Consider the following 24908-nt stretch of genomic DNA (forward strand, 5'->3'; position numbering starts at 1 on the left):
CTAATTCTTCAGTGCTTCATCTGGCAGTGACCTCAGAAAAAAGAGCCTCCCTCCTGCATCATCAGGCTGACTTCCTTTAGTTCCTTGTTGTTCTGTGTAGATCTTTGCTCCCAGAATTCTCTAAGACAGGAAAAAACAGAGGAAAAAGGACAGCTAAAATATTGAGTACCCTAGCACCCACTTTGCAAATCTCCTAAAATATTAAATTAGAATATATGTTAAGCAATGCATTCCAAAAATCTATACCCACTCTCTACTCAAGCCCTTAAGATGATTTTTTGTTTGTTTAAAGAAAGTAGTTCTCACCATTTGGTGTTCATTTCTGCCAGTAGTCACTCTGTCCATAGTTGTAGTGCCCATAGTACCTAAGGGAAAACATTAGGAAAATAAGAGCTTCTTTTGAGGAGGGGAAAAAAAAAAAGCAAAAAACTAGTTTTGTTTTGTTTTGTATCACTGTGGGTATTAGCATTGATGTGAATTTTCTGATTTTTTTTTTTTTGAAAATAACTTTGTCAAACAATATTTAAGAAGTTAGAGGGGCAGACTATTTTTCTGTTTAGAGCTCATGTCCCACAGGGGGAAAATTCATTTAAGAATTATATGCAAGTAAATGAAAAAGTGGAATAATAAGTTGTGTGTATATATACATACCCTCAGATAAACCAGATAGATGTATTTCACAAAAATGGTCAATTGTAGATAGTGGAGAGTCAACAAAAGATAAAGATGGGGGAAGAGAAAGAGGAAGCAGAGAGAATGGCGGGCATAGGGTGAGAAGGGGAAGGGAGGCAATGAAAAGGAGAAAAAGGGAGAATTATAGGGTGCTCAATAGGACCCATAGTGAGTCTGTTCTAAATTAGAGTTGCCAGACTTAAATATGGGACTCCCAGTTAAATTTGAATTTTAATATAAACACCAAATAATGTTTCATATATCTCATGAAATATTTGGGACACACTACAAATTATTTGGTGAAATTCAAATTTAATAGGGTATCCTTTTTTTATTTGCTAAATATGATAACACTTTCCTAGACATACTGCTGCACTCCTGAGTGGGTGATGCCCACAAATTATGGCATTTGTTGTCACCCATTAAAATAATATTAATAAGGGTACAGTTTATTTTGTCAAGCTTCAAAATTTATATTTAGGGGAAAAAAAAAGAATTTTTTCTCCCCCTGAATTTCTGTGAGGTCTTAAAGAAGTAAAAGAATGACTTAGTTTAGAAATTAACTTTATAACCTATTAATACCATAAACCTAACTTTGACATTCAAAAGGTTAATGTTGCCTCAAAGCTTAAAAAAGCCTGTACTTGAAAGCAACGGTACCACTTATCAAGGACCCGGATTTGAGCTAGCTGTGGTTTTCCGCCCCTGCCTTTCAGCATTTTAGCTTAACACTACTATTTTCCCTTCAGCAGCACCTGCTGAAGTGTAGTTCAACCATCAGGAAGAAAAATACTAAAGTGAAGTAAAGGTTAAAGCCAGGAATAATGACTTGCTTTCAGAACAGAAGGAGTTAGAGAGTAAATAAGGTTTCAAGAGTATTCATTTCCCACCTCGCTGGGCTTTCATCTGAATTTATAAGTGTAGCATAATACTCACATCCAACCTTCAGGTTTTTCTCAGAAGACCTCAAGGAAATGCTAAGAGTTGGTGGGGATTGAGGGGAGGAGAGAAAAGCAAAGCTGTCAGAATCAAATGTCTTAACACAAGTTATATCATTGCTGAAGATAAACCTCTTCTTTAAACACCAGGAGATATGATGGGAAATTCAGTTGAATTTAGAGATTTGTTAGCGCCTGTGCTCTCTAAGATAGGTGACTGCCAAAGTCCACAAACTTGCTTTCTGGACTCTGTAGAAGTTAGGGAGGGCCTACAATACACCCTGAGTCAAATTATAATTTTACAGTGGTGGGAAAGTAAATCCTTTCAAATGTCACCTGTCTCCAGAAAGATCAAAAGTAAAGACTTCACCGTAGGTGTAAACAGACTAAGTGATGCAGCATGCCAAAGAGATAACATGGATGATGGTAATGCCACATCCTGGGCATCAAGGGAATTCAAAAGTAGGGATTTGTTGATGTGTAACAAAATCAGTAATATTAGCACAGGATTGTATTTTGCCAGCTACACAGATCATACCACTGCAACTCAGCCAACCAGCACATAGGACAGTGGGAGGAGGAATTCTTGGCTAAGGGTACTGAGGTAAACCCTTCCTCTACTTGGAAATGCTTAGAACAGAAGAGCCTGTACCCTGGTTTACTGAGAGGTGTGTCCAAAATTATATTCTGCCCTTTCTCTAAGACAGGTTTGCACAATTCAATTCTTTTGAAACTAGAGAAGAAGGAACACTGTCCTATAACACTATTAAGTATACAAACTTCAAATAAACACTATCTTTTATTTTTCATTTTAGTGCCCCAATCACGTGATTTATCTGTGGTAGAAGGGAACACTATTCTACAAGGATTGTGGAGGAAGTGGGCAGTGACTTTTTTGAAATGGAGAGAACTGGAGTACAGGGAGTAAAATACTAGGTAAAAATTATGCAACAGAACACTGAGTTTAACATGGTCTAATCAAGGCTGCCAGTAATATACCTTGCTGCCAAAAGACTGTGTGATAAAACATCAAGAAATTTTTTCCTTTTTTCGTTTGATACATAAATGTGGCACCTTTTGTCCTGAGAGTAATAGAAGACGGATCTCTCCCGCAGCATTTCATGGTTCCTGAATTACCACTCTGTGGACTTGAAGCCTGGATGTGGTTGGTGCCACCTACTGGGCTAAATACAGAATTACCAATCTCCTGCTCAACAAATTAACCTTAGGGAGTATGATTCTTCACTGGGAAGATTATACATTATAAACAGATAATAAATTTGGATTCAAATTACAGCGTTTAGATCTAGAAGAGGCATGAAGAGTCACATACTTCTACACATCCATTTTGTAGCATAATCTAGGGAATAAGGATTGAATATGGTGCCAGAAGCCTGGCTTCTCTGAGCTTGTTTCTTATTCTATAATACCTTTCATAGAGTCACTGTGAGGGTTACACAAGATATTAAGTTGTCAACATACTCCATATTAGTGTTGTTTGTATTTTTAAAAACTGAAATTAAATGACTTTCCCAAGTCATATAACTGGTGAGCCTCAGAGGAAGGCCTGCAACTCCTGTATCTCAGTCTAAATTCAGTGCTTTTTTCCTTAAATTACAATTTGCCAAAATTTGATGATGAGATGATTTTAGGTGGCAATTGGGATAAGTTTCAGTGTTGGAATGTGGCATTAAATACTATAAATCACAGTGAGAAAATTATTGCCTTTTCAATTATTTCAAACTTGATGGCATCAAGGAGAAAGTTGCAGTTTGGTGCTGGCTTTCTTTAAAATTCTCTATGTCTTTTTTTTTTTTTTTTTTGATACAAAGTCTTGCTCTGTCACCCAGGCTGGAGTGCAGTGGTGCGATCTCAGTTCACTGCAACCTCTGCCTCCCAGGTTCAAGCGATTCTCCTGCCTCAGCCTCCTGAGTATCTGGGACTACAGGCGTTTGCCACCACACCTGGCTAATTTTTTGTATTTTCTTGTAGAGATGGGGTTTCACCATGTTAACCAGGATGATCTCGATCTCCTGACCTCATGATCCACCTGCCTCGGCCTCCCAAAGTGCTAGGATTACAGGCATGAGCCACCGTGCCTGGCCAAAATTCTCTATGTCTTTCTAATCTCACTTCCTAATGGAGATAAAATAGATCTCAGGCTTATGAATTTTTCTAGAACATTAAAATCTTGTTTTTTGTGTGTATTTAGTATGAAGTTTGCCTTCTATTATGGAAAACTATATTGATTCTTCATTTAAAATAGTAATAAAAATTTTACTTTCAAGGAATGCATTTAGGAAACTAAATAAATCAATGTAAACAGCAAATAATAAATAATAGCCCCAGTGATACATAAAGTTGGAAAATACTACAACACCTACCATTAAGAAATTATTACTGTTGGTATTAACTTCTTTACATAATTACTTTTAAAATCCTTTATGAAGAGAATATTTGTCTTCTTTTCAATAATCAAATACTAGAGGTGAAAAAATAGGCCACCTAACCAAAATATAGGACTCCATTAGATTTCAAATCCACTTGGGCTCAAACAAACCTATAGAGTTTGAATACGTGTGTTAGAAAATGAAACTGGCCCATAATTAGTGCTAAATGAATGCAGAATCAATATAACACACTGATCCATTGCCTGTGGCTACATTACTCTGTGGTAACTAAGCAGTATGGTACCCTATCATTTAATTCTCCAGGAACATAAAAGAAAAGCAGAGAAAAGAAGGTGTGAATCTGTGACTGTTCCAATTCAAAGTTGATTCAATGTTTTACATGCAAGGGGAAAAAATATCTCCTGAAACAATCAAGTTGAATGGAACCCTTATTTACTAATTTAGACATAATTTGATTCTACAGCTAAAAAGCTTTTGGCTCTTTCCCCTATAGATCCCTTGAGATGACCTTCAGCTAATTTTGAATGAAGTAAAACAGGGACCTATCTGTCTTCCTCATAACCCTCTTCTCCTCTATCTTTTAAATTTGTATCTTAATGATTTAATACTGCTTCTGGTTGCATTCCAGGTTTCTTTCCAATTTTATGCTGTCCAATTCTTATTAGAACATAAGTTGAAAGAAAAATATGCATGGAATACTGCCTGAAGGATAGTCCAGTCTTCTAGTTTTCTAAAATTTACCTGTGGATCAAGCCAGACCAGAGAGTCTTATGTACCTGAATCAAATCATCTTCAGTCAATTCATCACTTAAAAAAAAAATTCAGATTAATATGTTTGTATCAGATTATGCCAAAGAACAGAGGAGAAACAACCTAGGAAATTTGGATTCTGAATTTATTTTGAAATATTGTTGAAGACATTGGCAACTATCATCACACAAACAATGTCCTGCCACCATTATATGGAACTGGAGGAGAAATTTCTCTCAGATTCAACACCAGGAAAAACTGTTTCTCCTGAGCAATTAATTGGTTTGTTGTTATTTCATGAGTTTTGCAAATCCATGTTTCTTTTTACTGGAAAATTCAGAACCAAATTTGTAGCCTACCTCTGCCAGCTGTACAGTACTCCCATTATGCATTCTTGTGTGTTTGCCCAGCTTCAACTTATTTTCCCTTTTCTTTGATTTACTCATATATTTATTTAACCCTATGTGTTGACTGTGATTTTTATAAGCTGTTTAAGCCCTTTACAGAAAAAGACTAAGAAATTAGAAACATACATACTGATACTAATAGAACATTGTCATCCCTTGGCCATGACTTCCCATTGCATATCCCTTTTAAAAAATGGAGTTCATATTCATAGATACTTGAAAATTTAAGAACCTTTTCCCTGTCCTCAGAGCCATCCCTATATTCTATTTTTTAATGAACTCTATTATTTTCTCTAATATTGCCATAAATTCTGTGGGGAAATCACTGAAACTCTCAGAGGGACAACTGGATGAAATTCACAACCATTGTCAGATGTCTGTCCCCTTGGCCTTCTGCTTTGAAGTAGCAGAGTCCATTCCAGCCAGATTAATAAGATCAAACAATTCTAATTCCTAGAAAAGGGGATGAGGTGGAAACATTTTATTGAGTGCTAACTATGTATCAGCTACATATGCTAAGTATGTAATATATTACTTTATCTTTACAAAGGAAAACAATTCTCCTAGAGAGAATATTTCGCCTTAGTACATAAGCTTCTGAGTCATAAAAATCATGATAGGCCGGGCGCACTGGCTCACACCTGTAATCCCAGCACTTTGGGAGGTCGAATGTGGGTGGATCACGAGGTCAGGAGTTCAAGACCAGCCTGGCCAACATGGTGAAACCCCGTCTTTACTAAAAATACAAAAATTAGTTGGGCATGGTGTTGTATGCCTGTAACCCCAGCTACTCGGGAGACTGAGGCAGGAGAATTGCTTGAACTGGGACCCAGGAGGCAGAGGTAGCAGTGAGCTGAGGTCGTGCCACTGCACTCCAGCCTGGGTAACAGAGCAAGACCCTGTCTCAAAATAAATAAAGAAATAAAAATAATGAAAAAATTGGTACTGTACTACTAACATTTAACTTACTATGTGCCAGGCACTATGTTGCTCACTTTACAAGTAAAGGTCTCCAATATAAAACAAACAAAACAAAACCTCAAACTGTGTACCTGGGATATTCTACCTACCTTGGGACCCAGGAAGATTTAAAAATGCTTGCATTGGCTCAAAATTCTGCTGCAAATACAGTGATAATTTCAGGTCATTGGCCTTCTGGTAGTTCTTCAAGGCTTCAATTCTCAGCTGAATCACTTTGCCATTAAAATCATTATGAAAAGAACATTTTCCAAAACTGCACGTATAAGATTGGCTTCTCTGAATCCATTGTTACCTGAATCCTCTTTACTCAGAAGTTAAAAAGTAATTCCATCATGCTCAGTCTTTAACAGTTGGGTAGAAAGTATTTGTGATTTTTCCCCGTTTAGAATAGAACAAAATCAAGAACATAGGAAGAAATACCATTTATTCCAATTTCAGAGATAGGTACCTTCAGCTATCTTTCTATGACACATTTGTTTTAGCAGGGCAATTGGTAATCTAGGATGTGGGGACTGGGCTTCACAATATGCAGCTAAAAGCCTTTGTATTATATGAATGAAATTGCATCCTATATCCAGCTTTGGAAGACCTTAGTACCTGAAGGATGTTGTTTTGTTCCTGATACTTGACCCATTCCATTTTCCTCTGTTGCTTTTCCTGGTGGAAGAAAGAGCCCCTGGGTGACAAAGTAAATTGAGATCAGAAATCAGTTTTCTCAATATGCTGCAAAAGCCTTATAGCAAAATTATAGTGTCACAGATTTACTATTAAATTGACTTTAACTGCACGATTCTCTTAATTGACCTCAACTGTACAAGCCACCCTCTAAAAGCCAAATGAATAGAGTTATTTTCTGTTGGTGAGTTGGTTATGGGAAGATGAGATACAAACATAATACCTGAAAAACTGAATACATTTTCAAAGACAAATGAACAGGAGTTCTGACATCATTTAGCTGTTGCAGAGTTATCATTGTTGTTATAGCTTCCCTCACTTTTTCCTAATGTGATTTCCCAGAAACTTGTGATATCACTCTGACTCAAATGTAGTAACACAGGGGAACCAAATCTATAAAAATTGGTCCAAGAGCACACCATAGCTTAGGCAAATTACTGCAACATTAAAGTTTTCTTATTTACTAGTTCTAAAAGCCACTACCATTCAGAATGGCTGTACCACCTTCCTTATATCCTTCACTTTCTCTGAAAATGATTTCTCCAGTTCACTGTCAGTCTTCCTAGGTGATGAGGGGGATTTGGGAGCCTGGGATGAAAGAAGAGAGCTAAAGGAATAAGAGGTTCCAGGAAAGAAGTGCAATGTCTCAGCAGGTCATAAATCTAATTAACCCTAAAAACCCAGGTCCTACCTTTCTGCCTACCCAAATTAGCCCTGATTGTCAGCAGGCTGTTTCCAGCTGTGTGACATTGACAATCTTGAAATTTTAAGTACATGCAGTCCACTTGCCTTTCCATCCTGCAAGTCTGCCTTGTTTTTTATCTGTGGTGCTTTTTGTTGATCACTGAGTTCTTCTGCCTCGAATGTCTGTGGAAAGACATTTTGGCAAAGCTTTAAAGTAGTGGAAATTAAAGAGGGAAGTGGAAAACCAGTATGGGTCAAGGCTTTGGTTCCTGCCTGTCAGCAGCTTTTCAGGGCCTGGCATGAAAAGTGTACTACCAAAGGGAGGTCAGAATGTAGTGAGCCCTTCTTTCATTCGGTCCCTTGAGTGTACCTTATAGGAATGAAAACTATTAGCTGGACCCTTAGCCAGTCACTACTCTAAGCTACTTACTGCATTACTCTACTTGTTTTCCTTACTGTACTACATTACAGACATTCTCATTTAATCTTCACAGTTCTTTGAGGAGCATTTTTGTTTCCATATTATAGATGAGAAAACTGAGACTTGGAGAGGTTATTTGTTTAGGGTCACACAGCTAGGAAAGTACAGAGTTGGAGTTTGAACCAGATCTTTCTGATTCTGAAGCCTGTATTCTTGACCACTAGGCTTGCTGCTCTTCTCCATGTCTTCTTACTAAAATACGAGTAGCTAAAGTTGATCACGGGTTAAGTGTATGGATGTCCCTTTTGAGAGCTCTGTAGAAGCTGGATTTAGATAGAGGAATTGTGCTGGCACATTTCCTATTACAAGGACTCGAGAACCCAAGAACTAAAACTTCTGACAATTCATAGAACTAATTTGTAACTGCCCACAAGAACCTGGACCAGATCTCAATACGAGATGCAGGGCTTGGAGATATTCTGATTATTTGTGGAAAAGTGAGATGAAAAAAAAAAAGACAGAGATCACACTATATACCTGTTTATATCACAAGACACAATCTACTCTTCTAGTTGCATAGTCTGTGAAGAAGCACTTGGGTCCCAAGGGATTAGTCTTGGACAAAGTCTTAGACAAGGAACAAAGGAATTCCCTGTCCCCTTCCCCCTACTCCCTGGCTCTGGTTTCCCAGCAAAAGGCCCTAATATTTTTATCTTAAACAATGCAGTGATTGTTGTAAAATTATAGGAGCATTAGAATTAGGTATTCATTTGTTTATTCATTCAACTTACATTTATCGATTCTCTACTATGTTCCAAGCATTGTGCTAGGAGCTATAGATTCGGACAAAGCAATCAAGATACCGAAGGAGCTTGAGAAGATACAGAGGAGGCAGGGAAACAAGAAACAATTAAAAAAGTAATACTACAATAATAATAATAATGTTATATTATAAACAGTGCTATTGAGCACATGAGCAGAGTTATATAATAGAAAAGTGGAGAAAGATGCCCTACTTTACATGGAGAAACAAGGATGGCCTCTCTAAGGAGATGACATTTAAGCTGAGACCTGAAGGATGAGAATGAGCCAACTATGAGAAAATAGCATTACAGGCAGTAGGGAAGACGAGCAAAATCCTTGAGATAGGAAAAGGCTTGGCATAGAAAGTTGCATAGAAAGCAAAGGAAGGACATCTATGAGAGGAAACTGAAGAGTGGGCAAGAGCCAGATTATGCCACAATTAGTGACTGTAAAGGTTTTTCATAAGAAGAGTAACATGCTTTGTTTTAAAAAGTTCACCTTGTCTAATGTGTAGAGAATGGATTGGAATGAGGCATGGTGGAAGCAAGGACATGAAACAATGAGGATGGGGGCCAGAGGAAAGGGAGGTTCTTTGCATTGTGATCTGTAGGGCAATACTTTCAATAGATCTTTAGAGGCACACCTTGTTCCATAGCATCTCCATTTCCTTCTGAAGCATCTTGTTTTTCCTTTCCTGTTGGAGGGGGAAGAACCAAACAAACAGAAGCATGTATTTGTCCAGCCATTGAAGTGGGTTTGGAAGAAGTTACTAGATAATGGTGGGAAAGGGTCCAGGGACATAGTAAACCACAGAGGAAGGCAATGAATGGGTCTAACCCCAAATCCAGGAGCATAAGAGATGTTGATGATGATGATGATGATGATGATTTTTTTAAAAATCCAAGTTATTTTTTAAGTAATAACTTTAATTGTAATAATTGTGAGATAATATCTATAGAAATGAGTTCCTAACACTTAAGATGTTCTTATATGACCATTTCTTGGGGGCTTAGACCACTAATTTTTAATTTTTAAGATCCTTTACATTGCTGATTAAAAGAAAATCTTACAAGAATCCCATAGAGCAAACTAGTTATTTTCTTTTACTTTGATAGGTATTTTTCTATTCTTTATAGCAGATATTTTGCTATTCTTTCTGAAACACGAAGAGTTAATATGGTCATATTCACTAACTCCCTAGATAAAAAGTTTTTTAAAAGTCAAAGAATAGAATTTTTGCTAGCTAGTCCTGTTCTTCCCAACATTCCATCTGACTCCCTTTGGGTCACCCTGGACTTTCTAGATCAAGGAGATATGTGTGTTGGAGCATCAGATGCCAGAGATGAGTACTCTGTCTTTCTCTCCACATCTGACACTGCAATGGAATTGATCCCTATTCAGGAGGCTGTTGCTGGAGTACCTCCAACTTCTTACCAGGTTCTGTTTCATCTCCTCTGCTTCCTTAAGGAGCTCCATGACCGAGGATTCCTCACACCCCTTCCCTGCCATGATCTGCCTCATGATCTGAAGACTAGAAGAAAGAAAGACATCATAAAACATACATACCTCCTTAAGGATAATACAACCAGTCAGAAAGTACTCTACCATGAAAGTTAGATGGGGACTGAAATCTCAGAAGTTATGGAAGCCCTTCTGGTAATAGAAGATCTCTATAACTAAGATGTTTCCATTTCTAATTGACATTTGCCTATCTATGTGCTCTAGAATGAATTCTGTGCTCTTTAATGCTTAAAACTTAGGTCTCCAGCAGCCAGGGAGAGTCCTTTCCACCCCCTCGGAAGAATGTTGCAGTGTGTGACTTTTGGGAGAAGAAGGGGTAATTCTACCCCCCTTTTAAGAAGAGGTTGAAGAACCTACTGTCTTCTAGGATAAATCCCAGAGTTATTTCCTAACCCATCTCTATCCTCTGTCCACTTTCTCCCACCTCCATGCTTATTCATATAAGGACATTTAAGTCTATTGGGGAAGTCACTGATATCCTTTCGCAGCCCCAGAGAATGCAAGCCATTCAACTAGAACAAAGTCTGAATCAAAATCAAGTCTTTGTGAGAGAGAATATTCCTTAAAGGCGTAAATTATTTTATGTTTGTGTTCTTGTACTTTTTTCTCCCCAGTTCTAAGGAGAGAACACAATTCTAAGCCTTTGTGTTTCTTGCTCTGAGAGAAGTCTGTATTGCTGAGTTGTAAGCAGCTGGTGCTTGACCACAACTTTCTGCCTGGGTTTTGTTCTCCAAAAATATGAGTCCTTTAAGATGCTTATGATAAGGATGTAGAATAAAGGTAGACTCACTGAGGTGAGATGTTCTGAGACTAGAAAGGAAACAAGAGTTTGTGGGTCTCAAGTACAGTGAGTGCTCTGGTAAAGAATTAAGACTTCAGCTGCCTAGTATATTTAGAGAGGCCGTGCCTTAATTCAGAGGGCTCCTAGGCTTAGAAAATACTGCCATTCCACTGCTTGGCATAGAAAAAGCAGAGTTATTTATTCTAAAGTGATCATGCACAAGAAAGCATCTTTGTAACCATGGTAAACTAATGCTATTAAAGGCCTTTCACTCCTTCTTGGATGGGTAGCCTGGGGAGGAAGAGTTATAACTAGCCCCATGAAATAAGGGCTGAGTCATGTTTAATTTACTAAAAGAAAATAAAGGATTTGTTGTCACCCTAACTTGGTAGTTACAAATTCTTTGCCTACTACAGCTGAATTTCCAAACCTTTTAGTAATTGACAAAACAACATTTGTAAGTAATTATTCCCAGTCCTATGGAGATTAAGTTCTCCAGCCTTTTTACCTCTAGGAATCCAGAGTAAGAGCCCATACCTCCTTTGTTTTTCCTCCAAGTTAGACATTAACTTTTGAAATAAGAGGTTGTTTTTATCTTCTAGAGGTTTGAGCATCTCTAGCAGTTCCTGCTTCCTTAGCATTAAGTCCTCATTTAATTCCTTCAAGTAGTTGTCATGTATTTTAGAACTTCTGTGGGAAGAGGCACAATAATATCTGCCTTTAGCCTGGGTTGAGAGAGAGAAAGAGAGAGACCCTCTTTTCTATTTAGCATCTTCCATCAAAGACTCACCTTATTTTTGAGGGCAGGTAAGATCCTGGAGAGTTTGCACCACTTGTCATCTTGAAGGGTAACTTCTAAGAATAAAGAGGCCTTCCTGAAAATATGTGCCTGTTTTCCTATCCAGTTAAGTCATCATTTTTGTGCTGCTGTTCTTGAAACTCCTGCTGCAGTGGACTGATCTTAGCTACAGCGAGGTCACAATGGCCCAAATACCACATAATCAGCAGGTCTTTAAAGTAATTTCAACATCAGTGGCAATTTGTTGACTGGAAATACTAACTACATCTGATCAGTTCTTGCCTTAGATCTAGGCAAATGACAAAGTTCTATTCTGAAGTCTTTGAATGAATAGGATGGAATCACATCATATCTACATTATGGAATTCCTTTTGTGTTAGAAAATGTTGGATTGTCAAAAACAACTCATCAACACTAGTTGTTTGTAACACTACATTTACTACAAAATGTAAACTAGATTGTAACACTAGTGTTACAATCTAGTTGATTGTAAACAACTAATCAACATGTTCTTTCATGGCAACAAACCTCTGTGAAATGCCACTATCTGTAAAGCACAGTGACGGATTCTGCAAGTAAAGAAAAGATAAAGACACAGCATCTACCTTTTGGGGGCCTCAGGAGGAAGAAGGAATACTTCTAAGAGACTTTTTTTTAAAAAAGAGGTCAAACTGGCAAATACAAGGTATGGATATAATAGAATAATATAATATATGAGCCACTGTCATTATTTTTCAATCTCTAAAACTTGATATTACATAATGGCAGGTAAAAGAATATTGGACATGTAGCAAGAGGATTTAATTTGTGAAAGATTCATATAATCAGTATGTCCTTCCGTAACCACACGCTTTCCTGAAAGATTGTATAATAATTCTAGCCTCCCTTCAGGATTTTCTGGTTCTGCTTCTATTTTTTTCTTTATTATAATCACATTTCTTTTGGACCTTAAGATATCTTGTCTTCATCTATGTCACTTATTGGAGATAATCCAGTTATACATTTGTGTTTTTCATGCCCTTTAAACACAGTTTTAGAGCAGAATTTTTAGTGAAGGTCTCAAAGTGAGTTAAGTCATGTCAATGTCAAGTATTAACTGAACACTTCCAGCCATTTTCTAGGGGTATTCTCCAAAGTAACTTAAACCCTTTGTCTTGTGGGAAACATTAAAGGGAGAGTATTGTAATGGAAATAACACAAGATTTAGTTTGTCAGACTTTGGTTTGGATCTCAGCTTCACTGTGCGTAGTGAGCTGCTTGTGAGCAAGTTACTAAATTTTCTGAGTCTTAGTTTCTGCTTTTGTAAAATTGAGAATGGTAATATTGACCTGAGAGGTTCGTTGTGAGTATGAAATGTAATATATACAGAGCTTGGTTCATGTTAGGTGTTCCCATTTTAGTGAGTTTGTGTTTATTTGGTTTGGGTTTAGGATTGCTTAATGCCTCAATTAAGTGGTCAGATACAGAAAGGGTGATTTATATGAGGCTAATGAAACTTAAACTTTAGAGCCCTTTATTTTCACAGACCTCTTCCAAAGGCCCTGAACCTCATTTTGTATTCATAATTTTGTATTCTCTTTTGGAAAGAGAGATCTTTTGGAACACAGATCTCTCCAAATTATGTGTTTTAGGGGCCCACAAAACAAAGATCTGCTTCTGGTTAGATGGGATACATAGCTCTCCTAAGTATCCTCTACATCAAAACTTCTTTGGTAGTCTCTACACATACTTCTCTTTTGTTTTTGAGACAGAGTATTGCTCTGTTAGTGCACTGGCACAGTCTCAGCTCACTTCTACCTCCACCTCCCGAGTTCAAGCAATTCTTATGCCTCAGCCTCCCAAGTAGCTGGGATTACAGGTGTGCACCATCACACCCAGCTAATAATAATGTATTTTTAATAGAAATGGGGTTTCACCTTGTTAGCCAGGCTGGTCTTGAACTCCTGACCTCAAATGATCCACCTACTTCGGCCTCCCAAAATACTTGGATTATAGGTGTGAGCCACCATGCCTGGCCTACAAATACCTTTACAACATATATATGTCACTTGTAAGTTTTGTATGATACGTGGTGTAATATGATGTTAAATTAGGACAGCCATATCAAATCATACATAATTCACATTGGTTGCCCTGGGAATTTCCATGAAAAGTTTGGATTGAATGAGGGTGAGAAAACTCCTCACAGTTAAAAAAAAGAAACTGGCTGGATGAATTATCATTAGTAGCATTAGTAGCATCTTTGACTGCATATGTGACAGGTGGCAGCAAATAGTAGAGGACAAAAATGGCATTGATCGCTAAAGTATTGCCTCTAAATTTCATGTTGTGACACTTGGTTGGCAGAACTATAATAGAATTTTGAAACATTTAATGGGCAGGTAGCATCCCAACTTACCTTCATTTCTGTTCTTGATTATGAATGATTATGAATGATTCAAAGAGGAAGAGCACTTTTTTTTTTTTTTTTTTTTTTTGAGACAGAGTTTTGTTCTTGTTGCCCAGGCTTGAGGGCAATGGTAAGATCTCGGCTCACTGCAACCTCTGCCTCCCAGTTTCAAGCGATTCTCCTGCCTCAGCCTCCCAAGTAGCTGGGGTTTCAGGCATGAGCCCCTATACCAGGCCAACACTTGCTATTTTGATGTGCTGTTTTCTATAGCCAGTCAGCACCTGTTATTTCCTGACATTCCAAAGCCCATTTGTTAACTTGCAATATTAATTCCTAGGAGAATATTTGCCTTGTAATAATGTATATAGAGTTTGTAGTGAATAGCTTAGAAACCAATGAACAGTATTAGGGGATAATTGATGCATGATAATGATCCCCTGGAACAGGGGGAAGGGCACATTAAAATGTAGATGACCATTAGATGTGGGAGGAAGGGGAATTGAATACAAATTTTTTCTGATGTAGGAAGTTAGGTCATCTCTTGATTGAGGAGGTATAGCAGGAAACCTCAGAAGAGTAATGACATGAGATTTGGAAGAGCACCTGAGCACTGGAAAAGGAAGCCAACCAGGCAAGAGTAAAAGGATTGCCAAGTAGTGCAAAGGGTCAAGGTGAATTTGGAAATTGCAGATTTGGCATGGCATGAATCAGCAATTACACAATTTTCTCCAGCAGTACTTGGCAAACTAGAAGCAATAGTAGAGAGAACCAGATGGTTGTTTGATTCTGAGCTGGGACTTGGCAGAATAGATAAGCAGAAGTTCAAGGGAGCACTGAGAGTACTGGTGAGAGTATCCATCAAAAGGTTGATCATAGTGTTCAAGCTGAGCAGGGAAGAAAAGGAAGGGGGTGGCTAAGAGAGGGAAAAGCAGACCAGGGTCTGATATTGTGGCCTGTGGGGGTGAAAGAACAAAGGTTGCGGTCAAGTAATATAGTTCTTATGAAATAACTCATGGAAACTCATCACTGTTTAGGTAAATTATAGGAACACTTCATAATTTTTTTCTGCAGTGAATTTTCTATCTGTTGCTTCCCGTCACAGCATAATATTCACTGAAATTCATGTGGTCTCTTAAAATAGGCCTTATAACAAACTAGTCACAATGACCTCATCCAACATTATAGCATTTGACTTTAGTATCTGTTGAGAAAACGTGTGGTTGCTCTACAATTAGAGAACTTGGAGCAATACCATTTTAGTGTTAGTTTTGCCAGTGGAAAATCAGATTAGTCTAATTAAGCCAGGTCTCCAAGAGTAGAGGCAATTATTTTCATATTAAACAAAATACAACAAAAAAGGAGATGCTTTCTTATCCTCAGCTTTGTTTGTGGCAACAAAATTACGGAATTCCTCAGGGAGAAAACATGAGGACCGTCTGGTCCTGTCTGACCCAGAGCCAGTTCAACCCTTCGGGGAATGATAAGAATTTCATTAAAATAAGGAGAGAAGGACTGGCAAAATCCTAACAGCAAGCCTTGTTGGCTCTTAAAGATCTCCCACATCTTTCTGTGCTGTTTGTTATGAACACCTTGTTGGCTCCTTCTCCTTAACTCTTGCTATAGCTATCTCAAGTCAGGCTATACCTGCATTTAGATTAAATCCAGGGAGTTGAGAAGATTGAGATAAATGTTGGGACACTTTAATTTTCTGTAATATTATTGAAGTATTTTTGAAAGTAATTAATTCTCTCACTGTGTTCAGATACATTGAACAGTGGTCTTCAAACAGGTTTGTGAACTTTCCTCAAGACCTTTTGAGAAATGTGGAAGCAAGAATAGTTTTTATTTTTTTATTTTTTATTTTTTATTTTTTTTGAGACGGAGTCTTGCTCTGCCGCCCAGGCTGGAGTGCAGTGGCCGGATCTCAGCTCACTGCAAGCTCCGCCTCCCGGGTTCACGCCATTCCCCTGTCTCAGCCTCCAGAGTAGCTGGGACTACAGGCGCCCGCCTTGTCGCCCGGCTAGTTTTTTGTATTTTTTAGTAGAGACGGGGTTTCACCGTAAGAATAGTTTTTAGAAAAGCTTTTCTGAGATCCTCAATTTCCACAAATATTCTTTACTAAAGTGAATCTGCCTGAGAATGTCCCTTGGCCTCTTTTCCCACCTCCCATTTTCCAATCACGCTTCATCCACTTGTTAAAAGAATGGAATACCTTTCAACCATCTGGAATCTTACTTGGGGTTAGTTTAATGCCCTAGAGGCTTTTACACATCCCTTTTACACATCTAGAGCATTAAACTAATCATATTTCAAAATGTTGATGCTGGGGTTAAAGACAGTAAATGGCTATTAATGACTGGATTACAAATTATTTTGCAGGTTAGGTGATTTCCAATTCTTTGCTATTAACAAAATTGAAGGAAGACCTAATAAAATTGTCAGCTTCAACTTAATAAAATTAAATTTTGATGATAAATTGTCTATGATTTTGGGTTTATAATTCAGAAGAAGTTCAAAGATTTGAGTGACATTGCTATAACAAAACACTTTCCATTCCCATCTCCTTATTTATGTAAACACTCAGTGAGTATTATATGTAAAGCAAAGCATATGAACAAAATTGATGCTTAAGCTTGTCTTATTCTAGTAATAAATAATATTCACCAGTGAATACGTGAACTAACCAGGGGACAAACCAGCCTATCCATCAAATTAATAGAAGCACTTTCCAAAAATTGTTATAATTAAAAATTAGTTATGAAATATATATAATATGTATGTTTTTGTTAATTGTATACTAATAACAATTATAATGCTAACTTAGTTCTGAAGAAATGTTAATACAGTCTTAATGTCACAAGAACTAAAACAACAAAATTTCAATGTACTTATTTTGCAGAGAACCATGATGGGATGTTAAAAAAGACTTTAAAGCTTAAAATACATTGCATTAGAATAAATTTCTGTGGGGAGAGTGTAATGGAAACATAAGTTCAAGGAGAAAATGTAAAATTTTTGACTGTTGTAGAAGAGTTTTTCATATATTTACATTTCATTGAGTATGAGTATTTAAGACTCATTGGATACATTTTAAGGTGATAAATAAGACTTATTTGAAAATATCAATATTACAATAAACCAGAAATTATATGTTTTGCAACTGTATAAAATTAGAATTAAAAAATTGAGATGGCAACTTAAATGTGACACCGTACTTAGTTTTTCAAAATTATTTTATAGCACACAAACAAAAAAAGTCTGAAGACCACTGCTCTGGGACAGAGGTTTTGTCTCTGATGGGATTTAAGAATCACGTGGGAAGCCTGGAAAAGCTGCATCTCTTCTGGGTTATCCCCCAGAGATTCCTACTCTGTGGCTATGGAGAATGTGAGGTTTTAACAAGCATTCCCTAATCCCTGCTGGTTCTGATGCAGGATCTGTGGAGCTATGACTGAGAATTACTGCTTCAAGGTTTCTTCTCTGATCACAGTGTATCAGCAAAAAACTGCTTACTTGAATTGTTTTTATTTTTATTTTTTGAGTCGGAGTGGGGGCATCTGTAGAACTTACCTCCTCTGAGTCACATTTTGTGTCACACCTTTACCTTTCATTTGGGATACCCTGAGTAAGTTTTATGAAGTCATTCCTGCATTTGTAAAGAAAATTATTTAAGATGTCTTTCCATGACCAGCTCTCCCCAGCTGCCACTAGTGTCCACATATCATAAATTTCTTTCAGAATTAGATACTAAAGAAAATGTTGCTTCTTTGGGAAAATATTGGCATGTGTTTTTCCTTAGGGACAAATCAGTAAACTGGTTTTGTTTTTATTTTCTTTTGGTATGCAGGGGATCTCAGAGCAACTTCGTGACTGGACATGTGAGTCCCAACCCATTTATGACTTTCTAATCTAATTAATATTTTTCTTGTGCCTGATTTTTTAATCAGTTTTTTCTTATTTTCATAAACCTCCTCAATCCTTTGTAGAGAAGTATAAATAAGGAAACAAATGAGCAGAAATAATTCTCTGTATATATTTTTAAGACGTATGGAATACAATAGATTGGAACGAAAAATATATTCTACTTTACGTGTGTGTGTGTGTGTGTGTGTGTGTAAAGAAAGTTTACTTTGCTTCTGGAAGTACAGTAGAGTAGATTTTTGAGATTTACTATTATATTTTGGGTGCACTCAGCTAATAAGGTATATTGGGGTTTTAGGTACACATCTGGGTAAGGGGATGTGGGACAGACTAGATAGGCTTGGGGAATAGCTGGATGCCCAGGCTTCAGTTCCATCAGGGAAGAGTAGCACATAGCAAATAAGAAAAGGAAGTAGAATCTATTAATGTGAAGCAATCGAAGTCAATAGGGCTTCCTAGCCCACAGAATTCCTTTTAAGAGAGGTCCAGATCCCATAGGCTGTTGGCCGTGAAGTTGCCAATATTCCTTCAAATATTCCTTAAATCTTTTAAGAGCTTTTCAAAATAATTTTTGGTAGAGAGTAGAAGCTGAATCATTTACTTGTCCTACATTTTTCGAATCCTATTATGTGTTCTAGACCTGCCTAGCCCCAAGATTACAAAGTCAAATGAGACAAACAAGACATAATTCTTGCTCTTAGGACTTTTTAGGCTTAGATCAGAATCCTGTGAGGGCTGCTAGTCTTCTTTTGTAAATTAGAAAAAGATATCCCCTCTAGGCAAATCCCCTCTAAGCAAAATTAGGCAATGATTTCCCCTCTAAGGCTCCTCCTGAGGGAGCTTAGAGGAGATATCTTCCTTCCTTGATGAAGGAAGCCCCCACTTCCTTCTTAGTGAGAGTGTCCTTATCAGGTAACCACTTGCACAGCCACATGCCTGCTAGATGCCTTAAATGAGAGAAGCTGGCGAAGTGGGAGTGCTAAGTGCAAGCTCGGAGCCCATTGCAACAGGGACTGTGCAGTGCTAGAGGAGGGCAGAGGCCTTGTCTACAGTGAGATGTGGGGATGGGGAATCAGCTCCAGCTGAAACTGTAGAGATGTAATACTGACAGCTCCTGATGATTTTCAAGAGAAGCTGGAAATGTGAATTTTTTGTGACTTTTAACTTTTAAATATTGTGTAGAGTAAATACATGCTTGGAGGCTGCACCTGGCCTTCAGGCTGTCATTTTGGACACTCAAGTCAAGGTAAATCTATCAGTTTTTTCTGTGCTAAGTTTTTCTTTCTTTGCAATGAAATAATTATTTTTAAAGAAGGCATTTAAATCCAGATAATTCAAGGAGTGTTTTGCTTAAATTATATGAAATGCCAATTTGATCTTATTACCTAATTTGATAGAATTAGATTCAGTATGTCAGAGAGTGAATGACAGAAGTAACACTTTTAAAATAAAATGAGAAAACCCAAAAGAACAAATATTCTTGACACCTATGATTAGGCATTATAGGGGACATAGAAAAGTACTAAATAGATAAAATATAAAATTTGTAAAGGGCTGGGTTATATAATACATCTCAAATTAGATAATCTAGTCATATTCCACAGCCAAAATAAAAAGTAGTCTCCATAGTCTAAACTGAGCAAAAATTCTCTCATTCTGCATTAGCTATTCATACAGGCTCATCTGCCACCTCTACTGAAATGATTGAACAACCTAAAGTATGCCACTGGTATAATTTTCTTAATTTAACAATAACCATTTATAATATTAGGCACTACAAAATAAAAATGACCAAAGTATGTACCCTTGCCCCATATGCTGCTTCAATAATGACATTTGTCATATTAGGCCTTTTTTCTGTATAGCAGCACTTTTCCATTTTTTATTTGCAAATAAAAAAGATATATAAATAAATGATAATTAGGAAAATATAAAGAAGCAGAGTCTGAACAGGTACTGTATATTTTTTAAAGGCTGTGTAAGCCCTAGGTGACAACTCTGAGAATCTTCTGGCTTTATAAGCTAGTCTTTTTCCATGTAAAAAATTTTTATTCTGAGACTTTTTTAATATACCAAATCAGACTTCCTTTCCAATTTCAGTTTGGATGCACTGTGGCAAACTTTCTGAATGTTATAAAATGAGATATCAAATGAAATACTATTTATGAGCCACAAAATCATTTTAAATAAATGAAATTTTATTACTTGAGTACACATGTATTATAAACTGATCTATAACCCAAGCAGCATTTACTAAAAATTAAATGAAGGCCATTACATTTAGTAATATATCATGACAATAAAGTCCTGAATTAGTATACTAACTCTAAATTTTTAAATTAAATCAGGACTAGTTACTCCTTTGTCCAAATGGTCAAAAAGCTTGCTCTAAGGTGTTCACATTAATTAAAATTTTTTGAAAGTTAAATTATGATATTGATTGACATTTTAAAATATAACTGTTCCAATTTCATGAAGAAGTTTTAAAAGGTTAAATGTCTTAATGACTATGCTGGGACTTCCTTTATAAATCCACTCTTGGGCGTGTGATTGATTATGACATGCCCGAGAGAGGTAGATACATTCTTTTGTCTTGCCTATTGAATAGACTCATAATTAACAAATTGGATTGGAGTTGGTAGTTGCAAGTATCAGCATTTTTCAGCTTGAAACTTTTTTTACATGTAGCCGACACTGTTATTTGCCTACATCAATGTTACTTCCTCTTTTGTCCATATGTCCAGTCCCAGGGTTAAAATCACAACTGATCTGAACCAGTTGTGGCAATTCACATCCTCTTTGCCAGTGACAGGTCTGACAGTGGACATGGGATTCAGTCCTGGCTAGTGAAACATGAGGGGAAGCCTTCTGGGGTTTCTGGGCAAATTTTTTCATTCTCTTTAATAAAAGGAGGAAAACAATGACAAGTAAAAAGTATATTTTCTCTACAATTTCTTTTCTACTTTGGATATGGTACTAAAAGGAGAGGCAGCTTGGAGCTACTCTAGCTGATTCATAACAATAAGGTATAAGGTCAAGATAATTATGAAGAAACTTACCCAGTACCCTGAGATGGTGGAACTGCTGAAACAACCTTTGAACCACTAATTCCAGACTTCTTTTACACAGAAAAAAAAAATACATTCCTTTATTGTTTAAGCCACTGGTAGCTAGATTGTTTGTTAGTTGCAGCTGAATGTATTTTTCCTGGAATACCATATAAATGCAAGTCCAGTATTGTGCCAGAGCCAGCTTACACTGGCTTGTGAAATGGTTGTGCCTATCTATTTCCAATTCCACATTCAGTGACTTTAAATCATCTGTGGTGAATAGTCACACTCTGGAACTAAGCCAAAGATACATATCCAAGCTGGTTTCATCAGAGAGCTTGTTGTTAGAAACATTTATCAGCATCACACCACTAGGTGACTTACATTAACTTCTACAGATAATGTCATAGCAACTGCTATGCTAGCTATCATCTTTTTTTTTTTTTTTTTTTGAGACGGAGTCTTGCTCTGTCGCCCAGGCTGGAGTGCAGTGGCCAGATCTCAGCTCACTGCAAACTCCGCCTCCTGGGTTCACGCCATTCTCCTGCCTCAGCCTCCGGAGTAGCTGGGACTACAGGCGCCCGCCACCTCGCCCGGCTAGTTTTTTGTATTTTTTTTTTTAGTAGAGACGGGGTTTCACCGTGTTAGCCAGGATGGTCTCGATCTCCTGACCTCGTGATCCACCCGTCTCGGCCTCCCAAAGTGCTGGGGCTATCATCTTTTAAAGTGCATTTTTAATGTTAAATGGGTAATAAGTTATATCAAGATATTTTTAATTTGTGGAATTTTAGAACCAGAGGACACTTTAGTAAATTTAAAAACCAAAATTAAATACTGGGTGATTTTAAAACTAATCTAACATTATATAACTAGTGAATAGCAGAGTTGAGTCTAGAATTTGACTCTTTATTCCCATTTTGGTGATTTTTCCAGTATACCATATAGTCATTGTATTATTTATACAATAATAATAATAATTCTTTGAGTGCCAACATCTATCTTCAAACCAAAGTTGTAAGTTAGCGAGATACTAAATTTTCATATAAATAGACTAGCCTAGTTTTGATGATGCATATAACATTTAATTATATATTGTAAGTTTTGGTCTATTCCGCAAAGATACAGACCTTGAGGAAGGCTGACATATGGAAACTTAGCATGAGATTACAAACTGCCAAGAACCTTCAATTATCATTACTCACAGTGCATCCCAATAAGTAACTGGATGATTAGAATTGAGCTTGGATTCCCCAAGTACACCAGAGATACTCATACAGAGGGGAAACTGCTGCCCACATCAATTTTCCAAAGGCTGAAGGACTGTCAGTTGAAGTCTGAGCTCCTCTGCTGAAGTGAAGATAGACAATCTTGAAAGATAGAAACTGCATTGTGAGATGAAATTAGTTTTTAAAGGATCTAGACTAGACTCTTAGGACAATGTGAGGCAAGATTCTGACAACTTTGGTTTGAAATAGCTAACCATATTTGCCAACAATGATCAGATATTAGAGACACTCAATACGAGTTAGAGTTCTCGTGGGAGTTTCACAATGATAGTGAGAATAAAAATTGGTCAATTTCTGGAACACAATCAGACAATGTATTGCATATCAGGAACCTTAAAAATAAAGATTTTGTAAAATTTTGTTATGTTGATTGTGGGATGATTTGTATAAGGGAGTTCATTATATTAGTCTCTATTTTGGAGAACAGTTAAATCTTTCACAAAATTTAAAGAAATATTGATAATATTTGGCTCAGGAATTCTAAGTTTTTTGTGATTCATTTTAACAAAAGAGTATAGATGAAAAGATTAGTGAACATTATAGAGTGGTGAAAATTGGAAACAATCTAAATTTCTAACAACAGAGAGATGGATGAATAAATTATGATATATCCATACAATGAAATGCAGCAGAGTCATTAAAATAATATTCAGAAGGCTACTTAATAAAAAGAGAAAATAAAGTACGTCAAGTAAACAATACAGAACAGTATAGTCTGTATGTGTGTATATATGTGCATGTGTAGTAGATAAAGAAAATGCATTAAAATTGAAATGTTCTTCATGATTATATTGTTCCTCTATTTCTGAGTTTTCCAAGTTTTTTATAATGAGCATATATAAGCTTTTTAAGTTAAAAATAACTATTTTCTTATTATAAAGTCAATACATGCTAATTTTAAAAGTAGAAAGTACAGGAAAAAAGGAAGAATGTATTTAAACACCTATATTTCAAAAAATATATAAAATTAAAACACAGGAACAAAAATCCTTCAAGTCACTTGGAGGTAATTCTGACAATAAAGGGCGTCTGTCTCCATCAGCACCGAAGTCTAGAAAGGAAAACCATGCTCCTAAAGTACATACTCTCTGAATAAAGAACAAAGTGGACTGAATAACAATGATGTCAAGGAGGTGGGTGAGAAGAGAGATTCATTGACTGGATATTGGTTAGAGTATTGAAGGAATTGAGAAATGAGAGTGAATGTTTTCAGGAGCAGCTGCCATCTGTGTGAAGCCTACTGAGAGGGACAGTAATGGGAAAAGGACTTAAACAATTCTTGCTGTGTACAGAATGTACTCTTCTCTTTGGAGTTGTCGAGAAACGAAGTCAAAATACAAAAGTGAGAACCGGTTGTACTAATAAATACTCTGTGACTCCTCAGATTTGTGTCTTTGAGTATGAGAGTATACTGAGAGTGAGTTAAGTGAAGCTCAACCCAGTTTACTTGAGTTATACCATGATCCCCAAACTTAATACCTTGGTTGTCCCATATATGTAGTTACGTGGCTCTAGAAATCTGACCAACTTTCTCACATGATCTGAAAAGCCCTAGTTAGAGCAGTGGTTGTCAACTTTTTTTTCCCTTTAGCAACATGTAGGACAGATGACACTGTCATATTGAACACATACCCATGGTACACTGAGGGTTCTGAGGGTTGAGACTTATCTCTAACTCCAGTGCTTTCTCTCCAAATTAAGAAAGCGACTCTAATGAGTGTAGTGTTATCATAAAGAAACCCTTGACTATACTTTGATCTAGAAAAAACTTTGACTTAGAAAAAACTATTTTAAAATTTATGTGAAACCAAGAAAGAGCACATATAGCCAAGACAATGATAAACAAAAAGAACAAAGCTGGAGGCATCACACTACCTGACTTCAAACTGTACTACAAAGGTAGACCACATACTTGCAGCCATCAGATCTTCAACAAACCTGCTTGCTTTGAAGGGCAGATGGGGTCCTGGGTCAAAACTGAGTGAGTGTTCCAAGGTGAGTGGAATGATTTCCAAGGTGGGTGGAATGATTTGGGAAAGATGCTAATGCTTCTTTGTATTTGTAGTACCTAGTAGAGTTCTTGGCATTTGCGGATAATTAAATTTGTTTGTTAAAAGCATGTGCGATTATCTGAGGATATTAGGAGTGAGAATGCAAGCCAGGTGTTTTGCATGTTTTGCATGTTAAAGCAGTTTCTGGGGTTTATAATATGGTTTGATTATCCTGGCTGAATGAAAATGTAAGAGAAAATGTGATTCAGAATATAAATTACTCAGTTCTTTCTTATCCCTGGTGGCAAGGCATATCCCCCGAGTTTGCTGATTTGGAAAATCCTTAATTTTGCAAGGACTGAATTCCCTTGCTTGCTATTTACCAGCATTCTGCTGACAACTCTTGTTCCTTCTCTGTCCTTAGCCC

The 24908-nt window shown here is 36.9% G+C and overlaps 1 protein-coding gene and 1 long non-coding RNA gene across 2 annotated transcripts; one reads left to right on the forward strand and one right to left on the reverse strand.

Moving 5' to 3' along the window:
- On the reverse strand, nucleotides 1-12014 carry CCDC196 (coiled-coil domain containing 196). Its single transcript, XM_033187699.1, has 10 exons — nucleotides 11836-12014; nucleotides 11583-11735; nucleotides 10178-10274; nucleotides 9387-9437; nucleotides 7624-7701; nucleotides 7339-7422; nucleotides 6757-6816; nucleotides 6249-6390; nucleotides 307-365; nucleotides 1-120 (listed from the first exon to the last, which is right to left on the reverse strand). Exons 1-10 carry the CDS (start codon nucleotides 11883-11885, stop codon nucleotides 1-3), a joined length of 894 nt encoding a protein of 297 aa, XP_033043590.1. The 5' UTR covers nucleotides 11886-12014.
- Nucleotides 12015-12019: 5 nt separating this feature from the next.
- Nucleotides 12020-23835, forward strand: LOC117069453. Its single transcript, XR_004431549.1, has 3 exons — nucleotides 12020-12529; nucleotides 18081-18111; nucleotides 23533-23835. It is a non-coding gene; the product is annotated as an uncharacterized LOC117069453 (long non-coding RNA).
- Nucleotides 23836-24908: the final 1073 nt, after the last annotated feature.

This window comes from Trachypithecus francoisi, unplaced genomic scaffold, assembly GCF_009764315.1.
Source record: "Trachypithecus francoisi isolate TF-2019V2 unplaced genomic scaffold, Tfra_2.0 Lachesis_group3, whole genome shotgun sequence".
Taxonomy (NCBI): Eukaryota; Metazoa; Chordata; class Mammalia; order Primates; family Cercopithecidae; genus Trachypithecus; species Trachypithecus francoisi.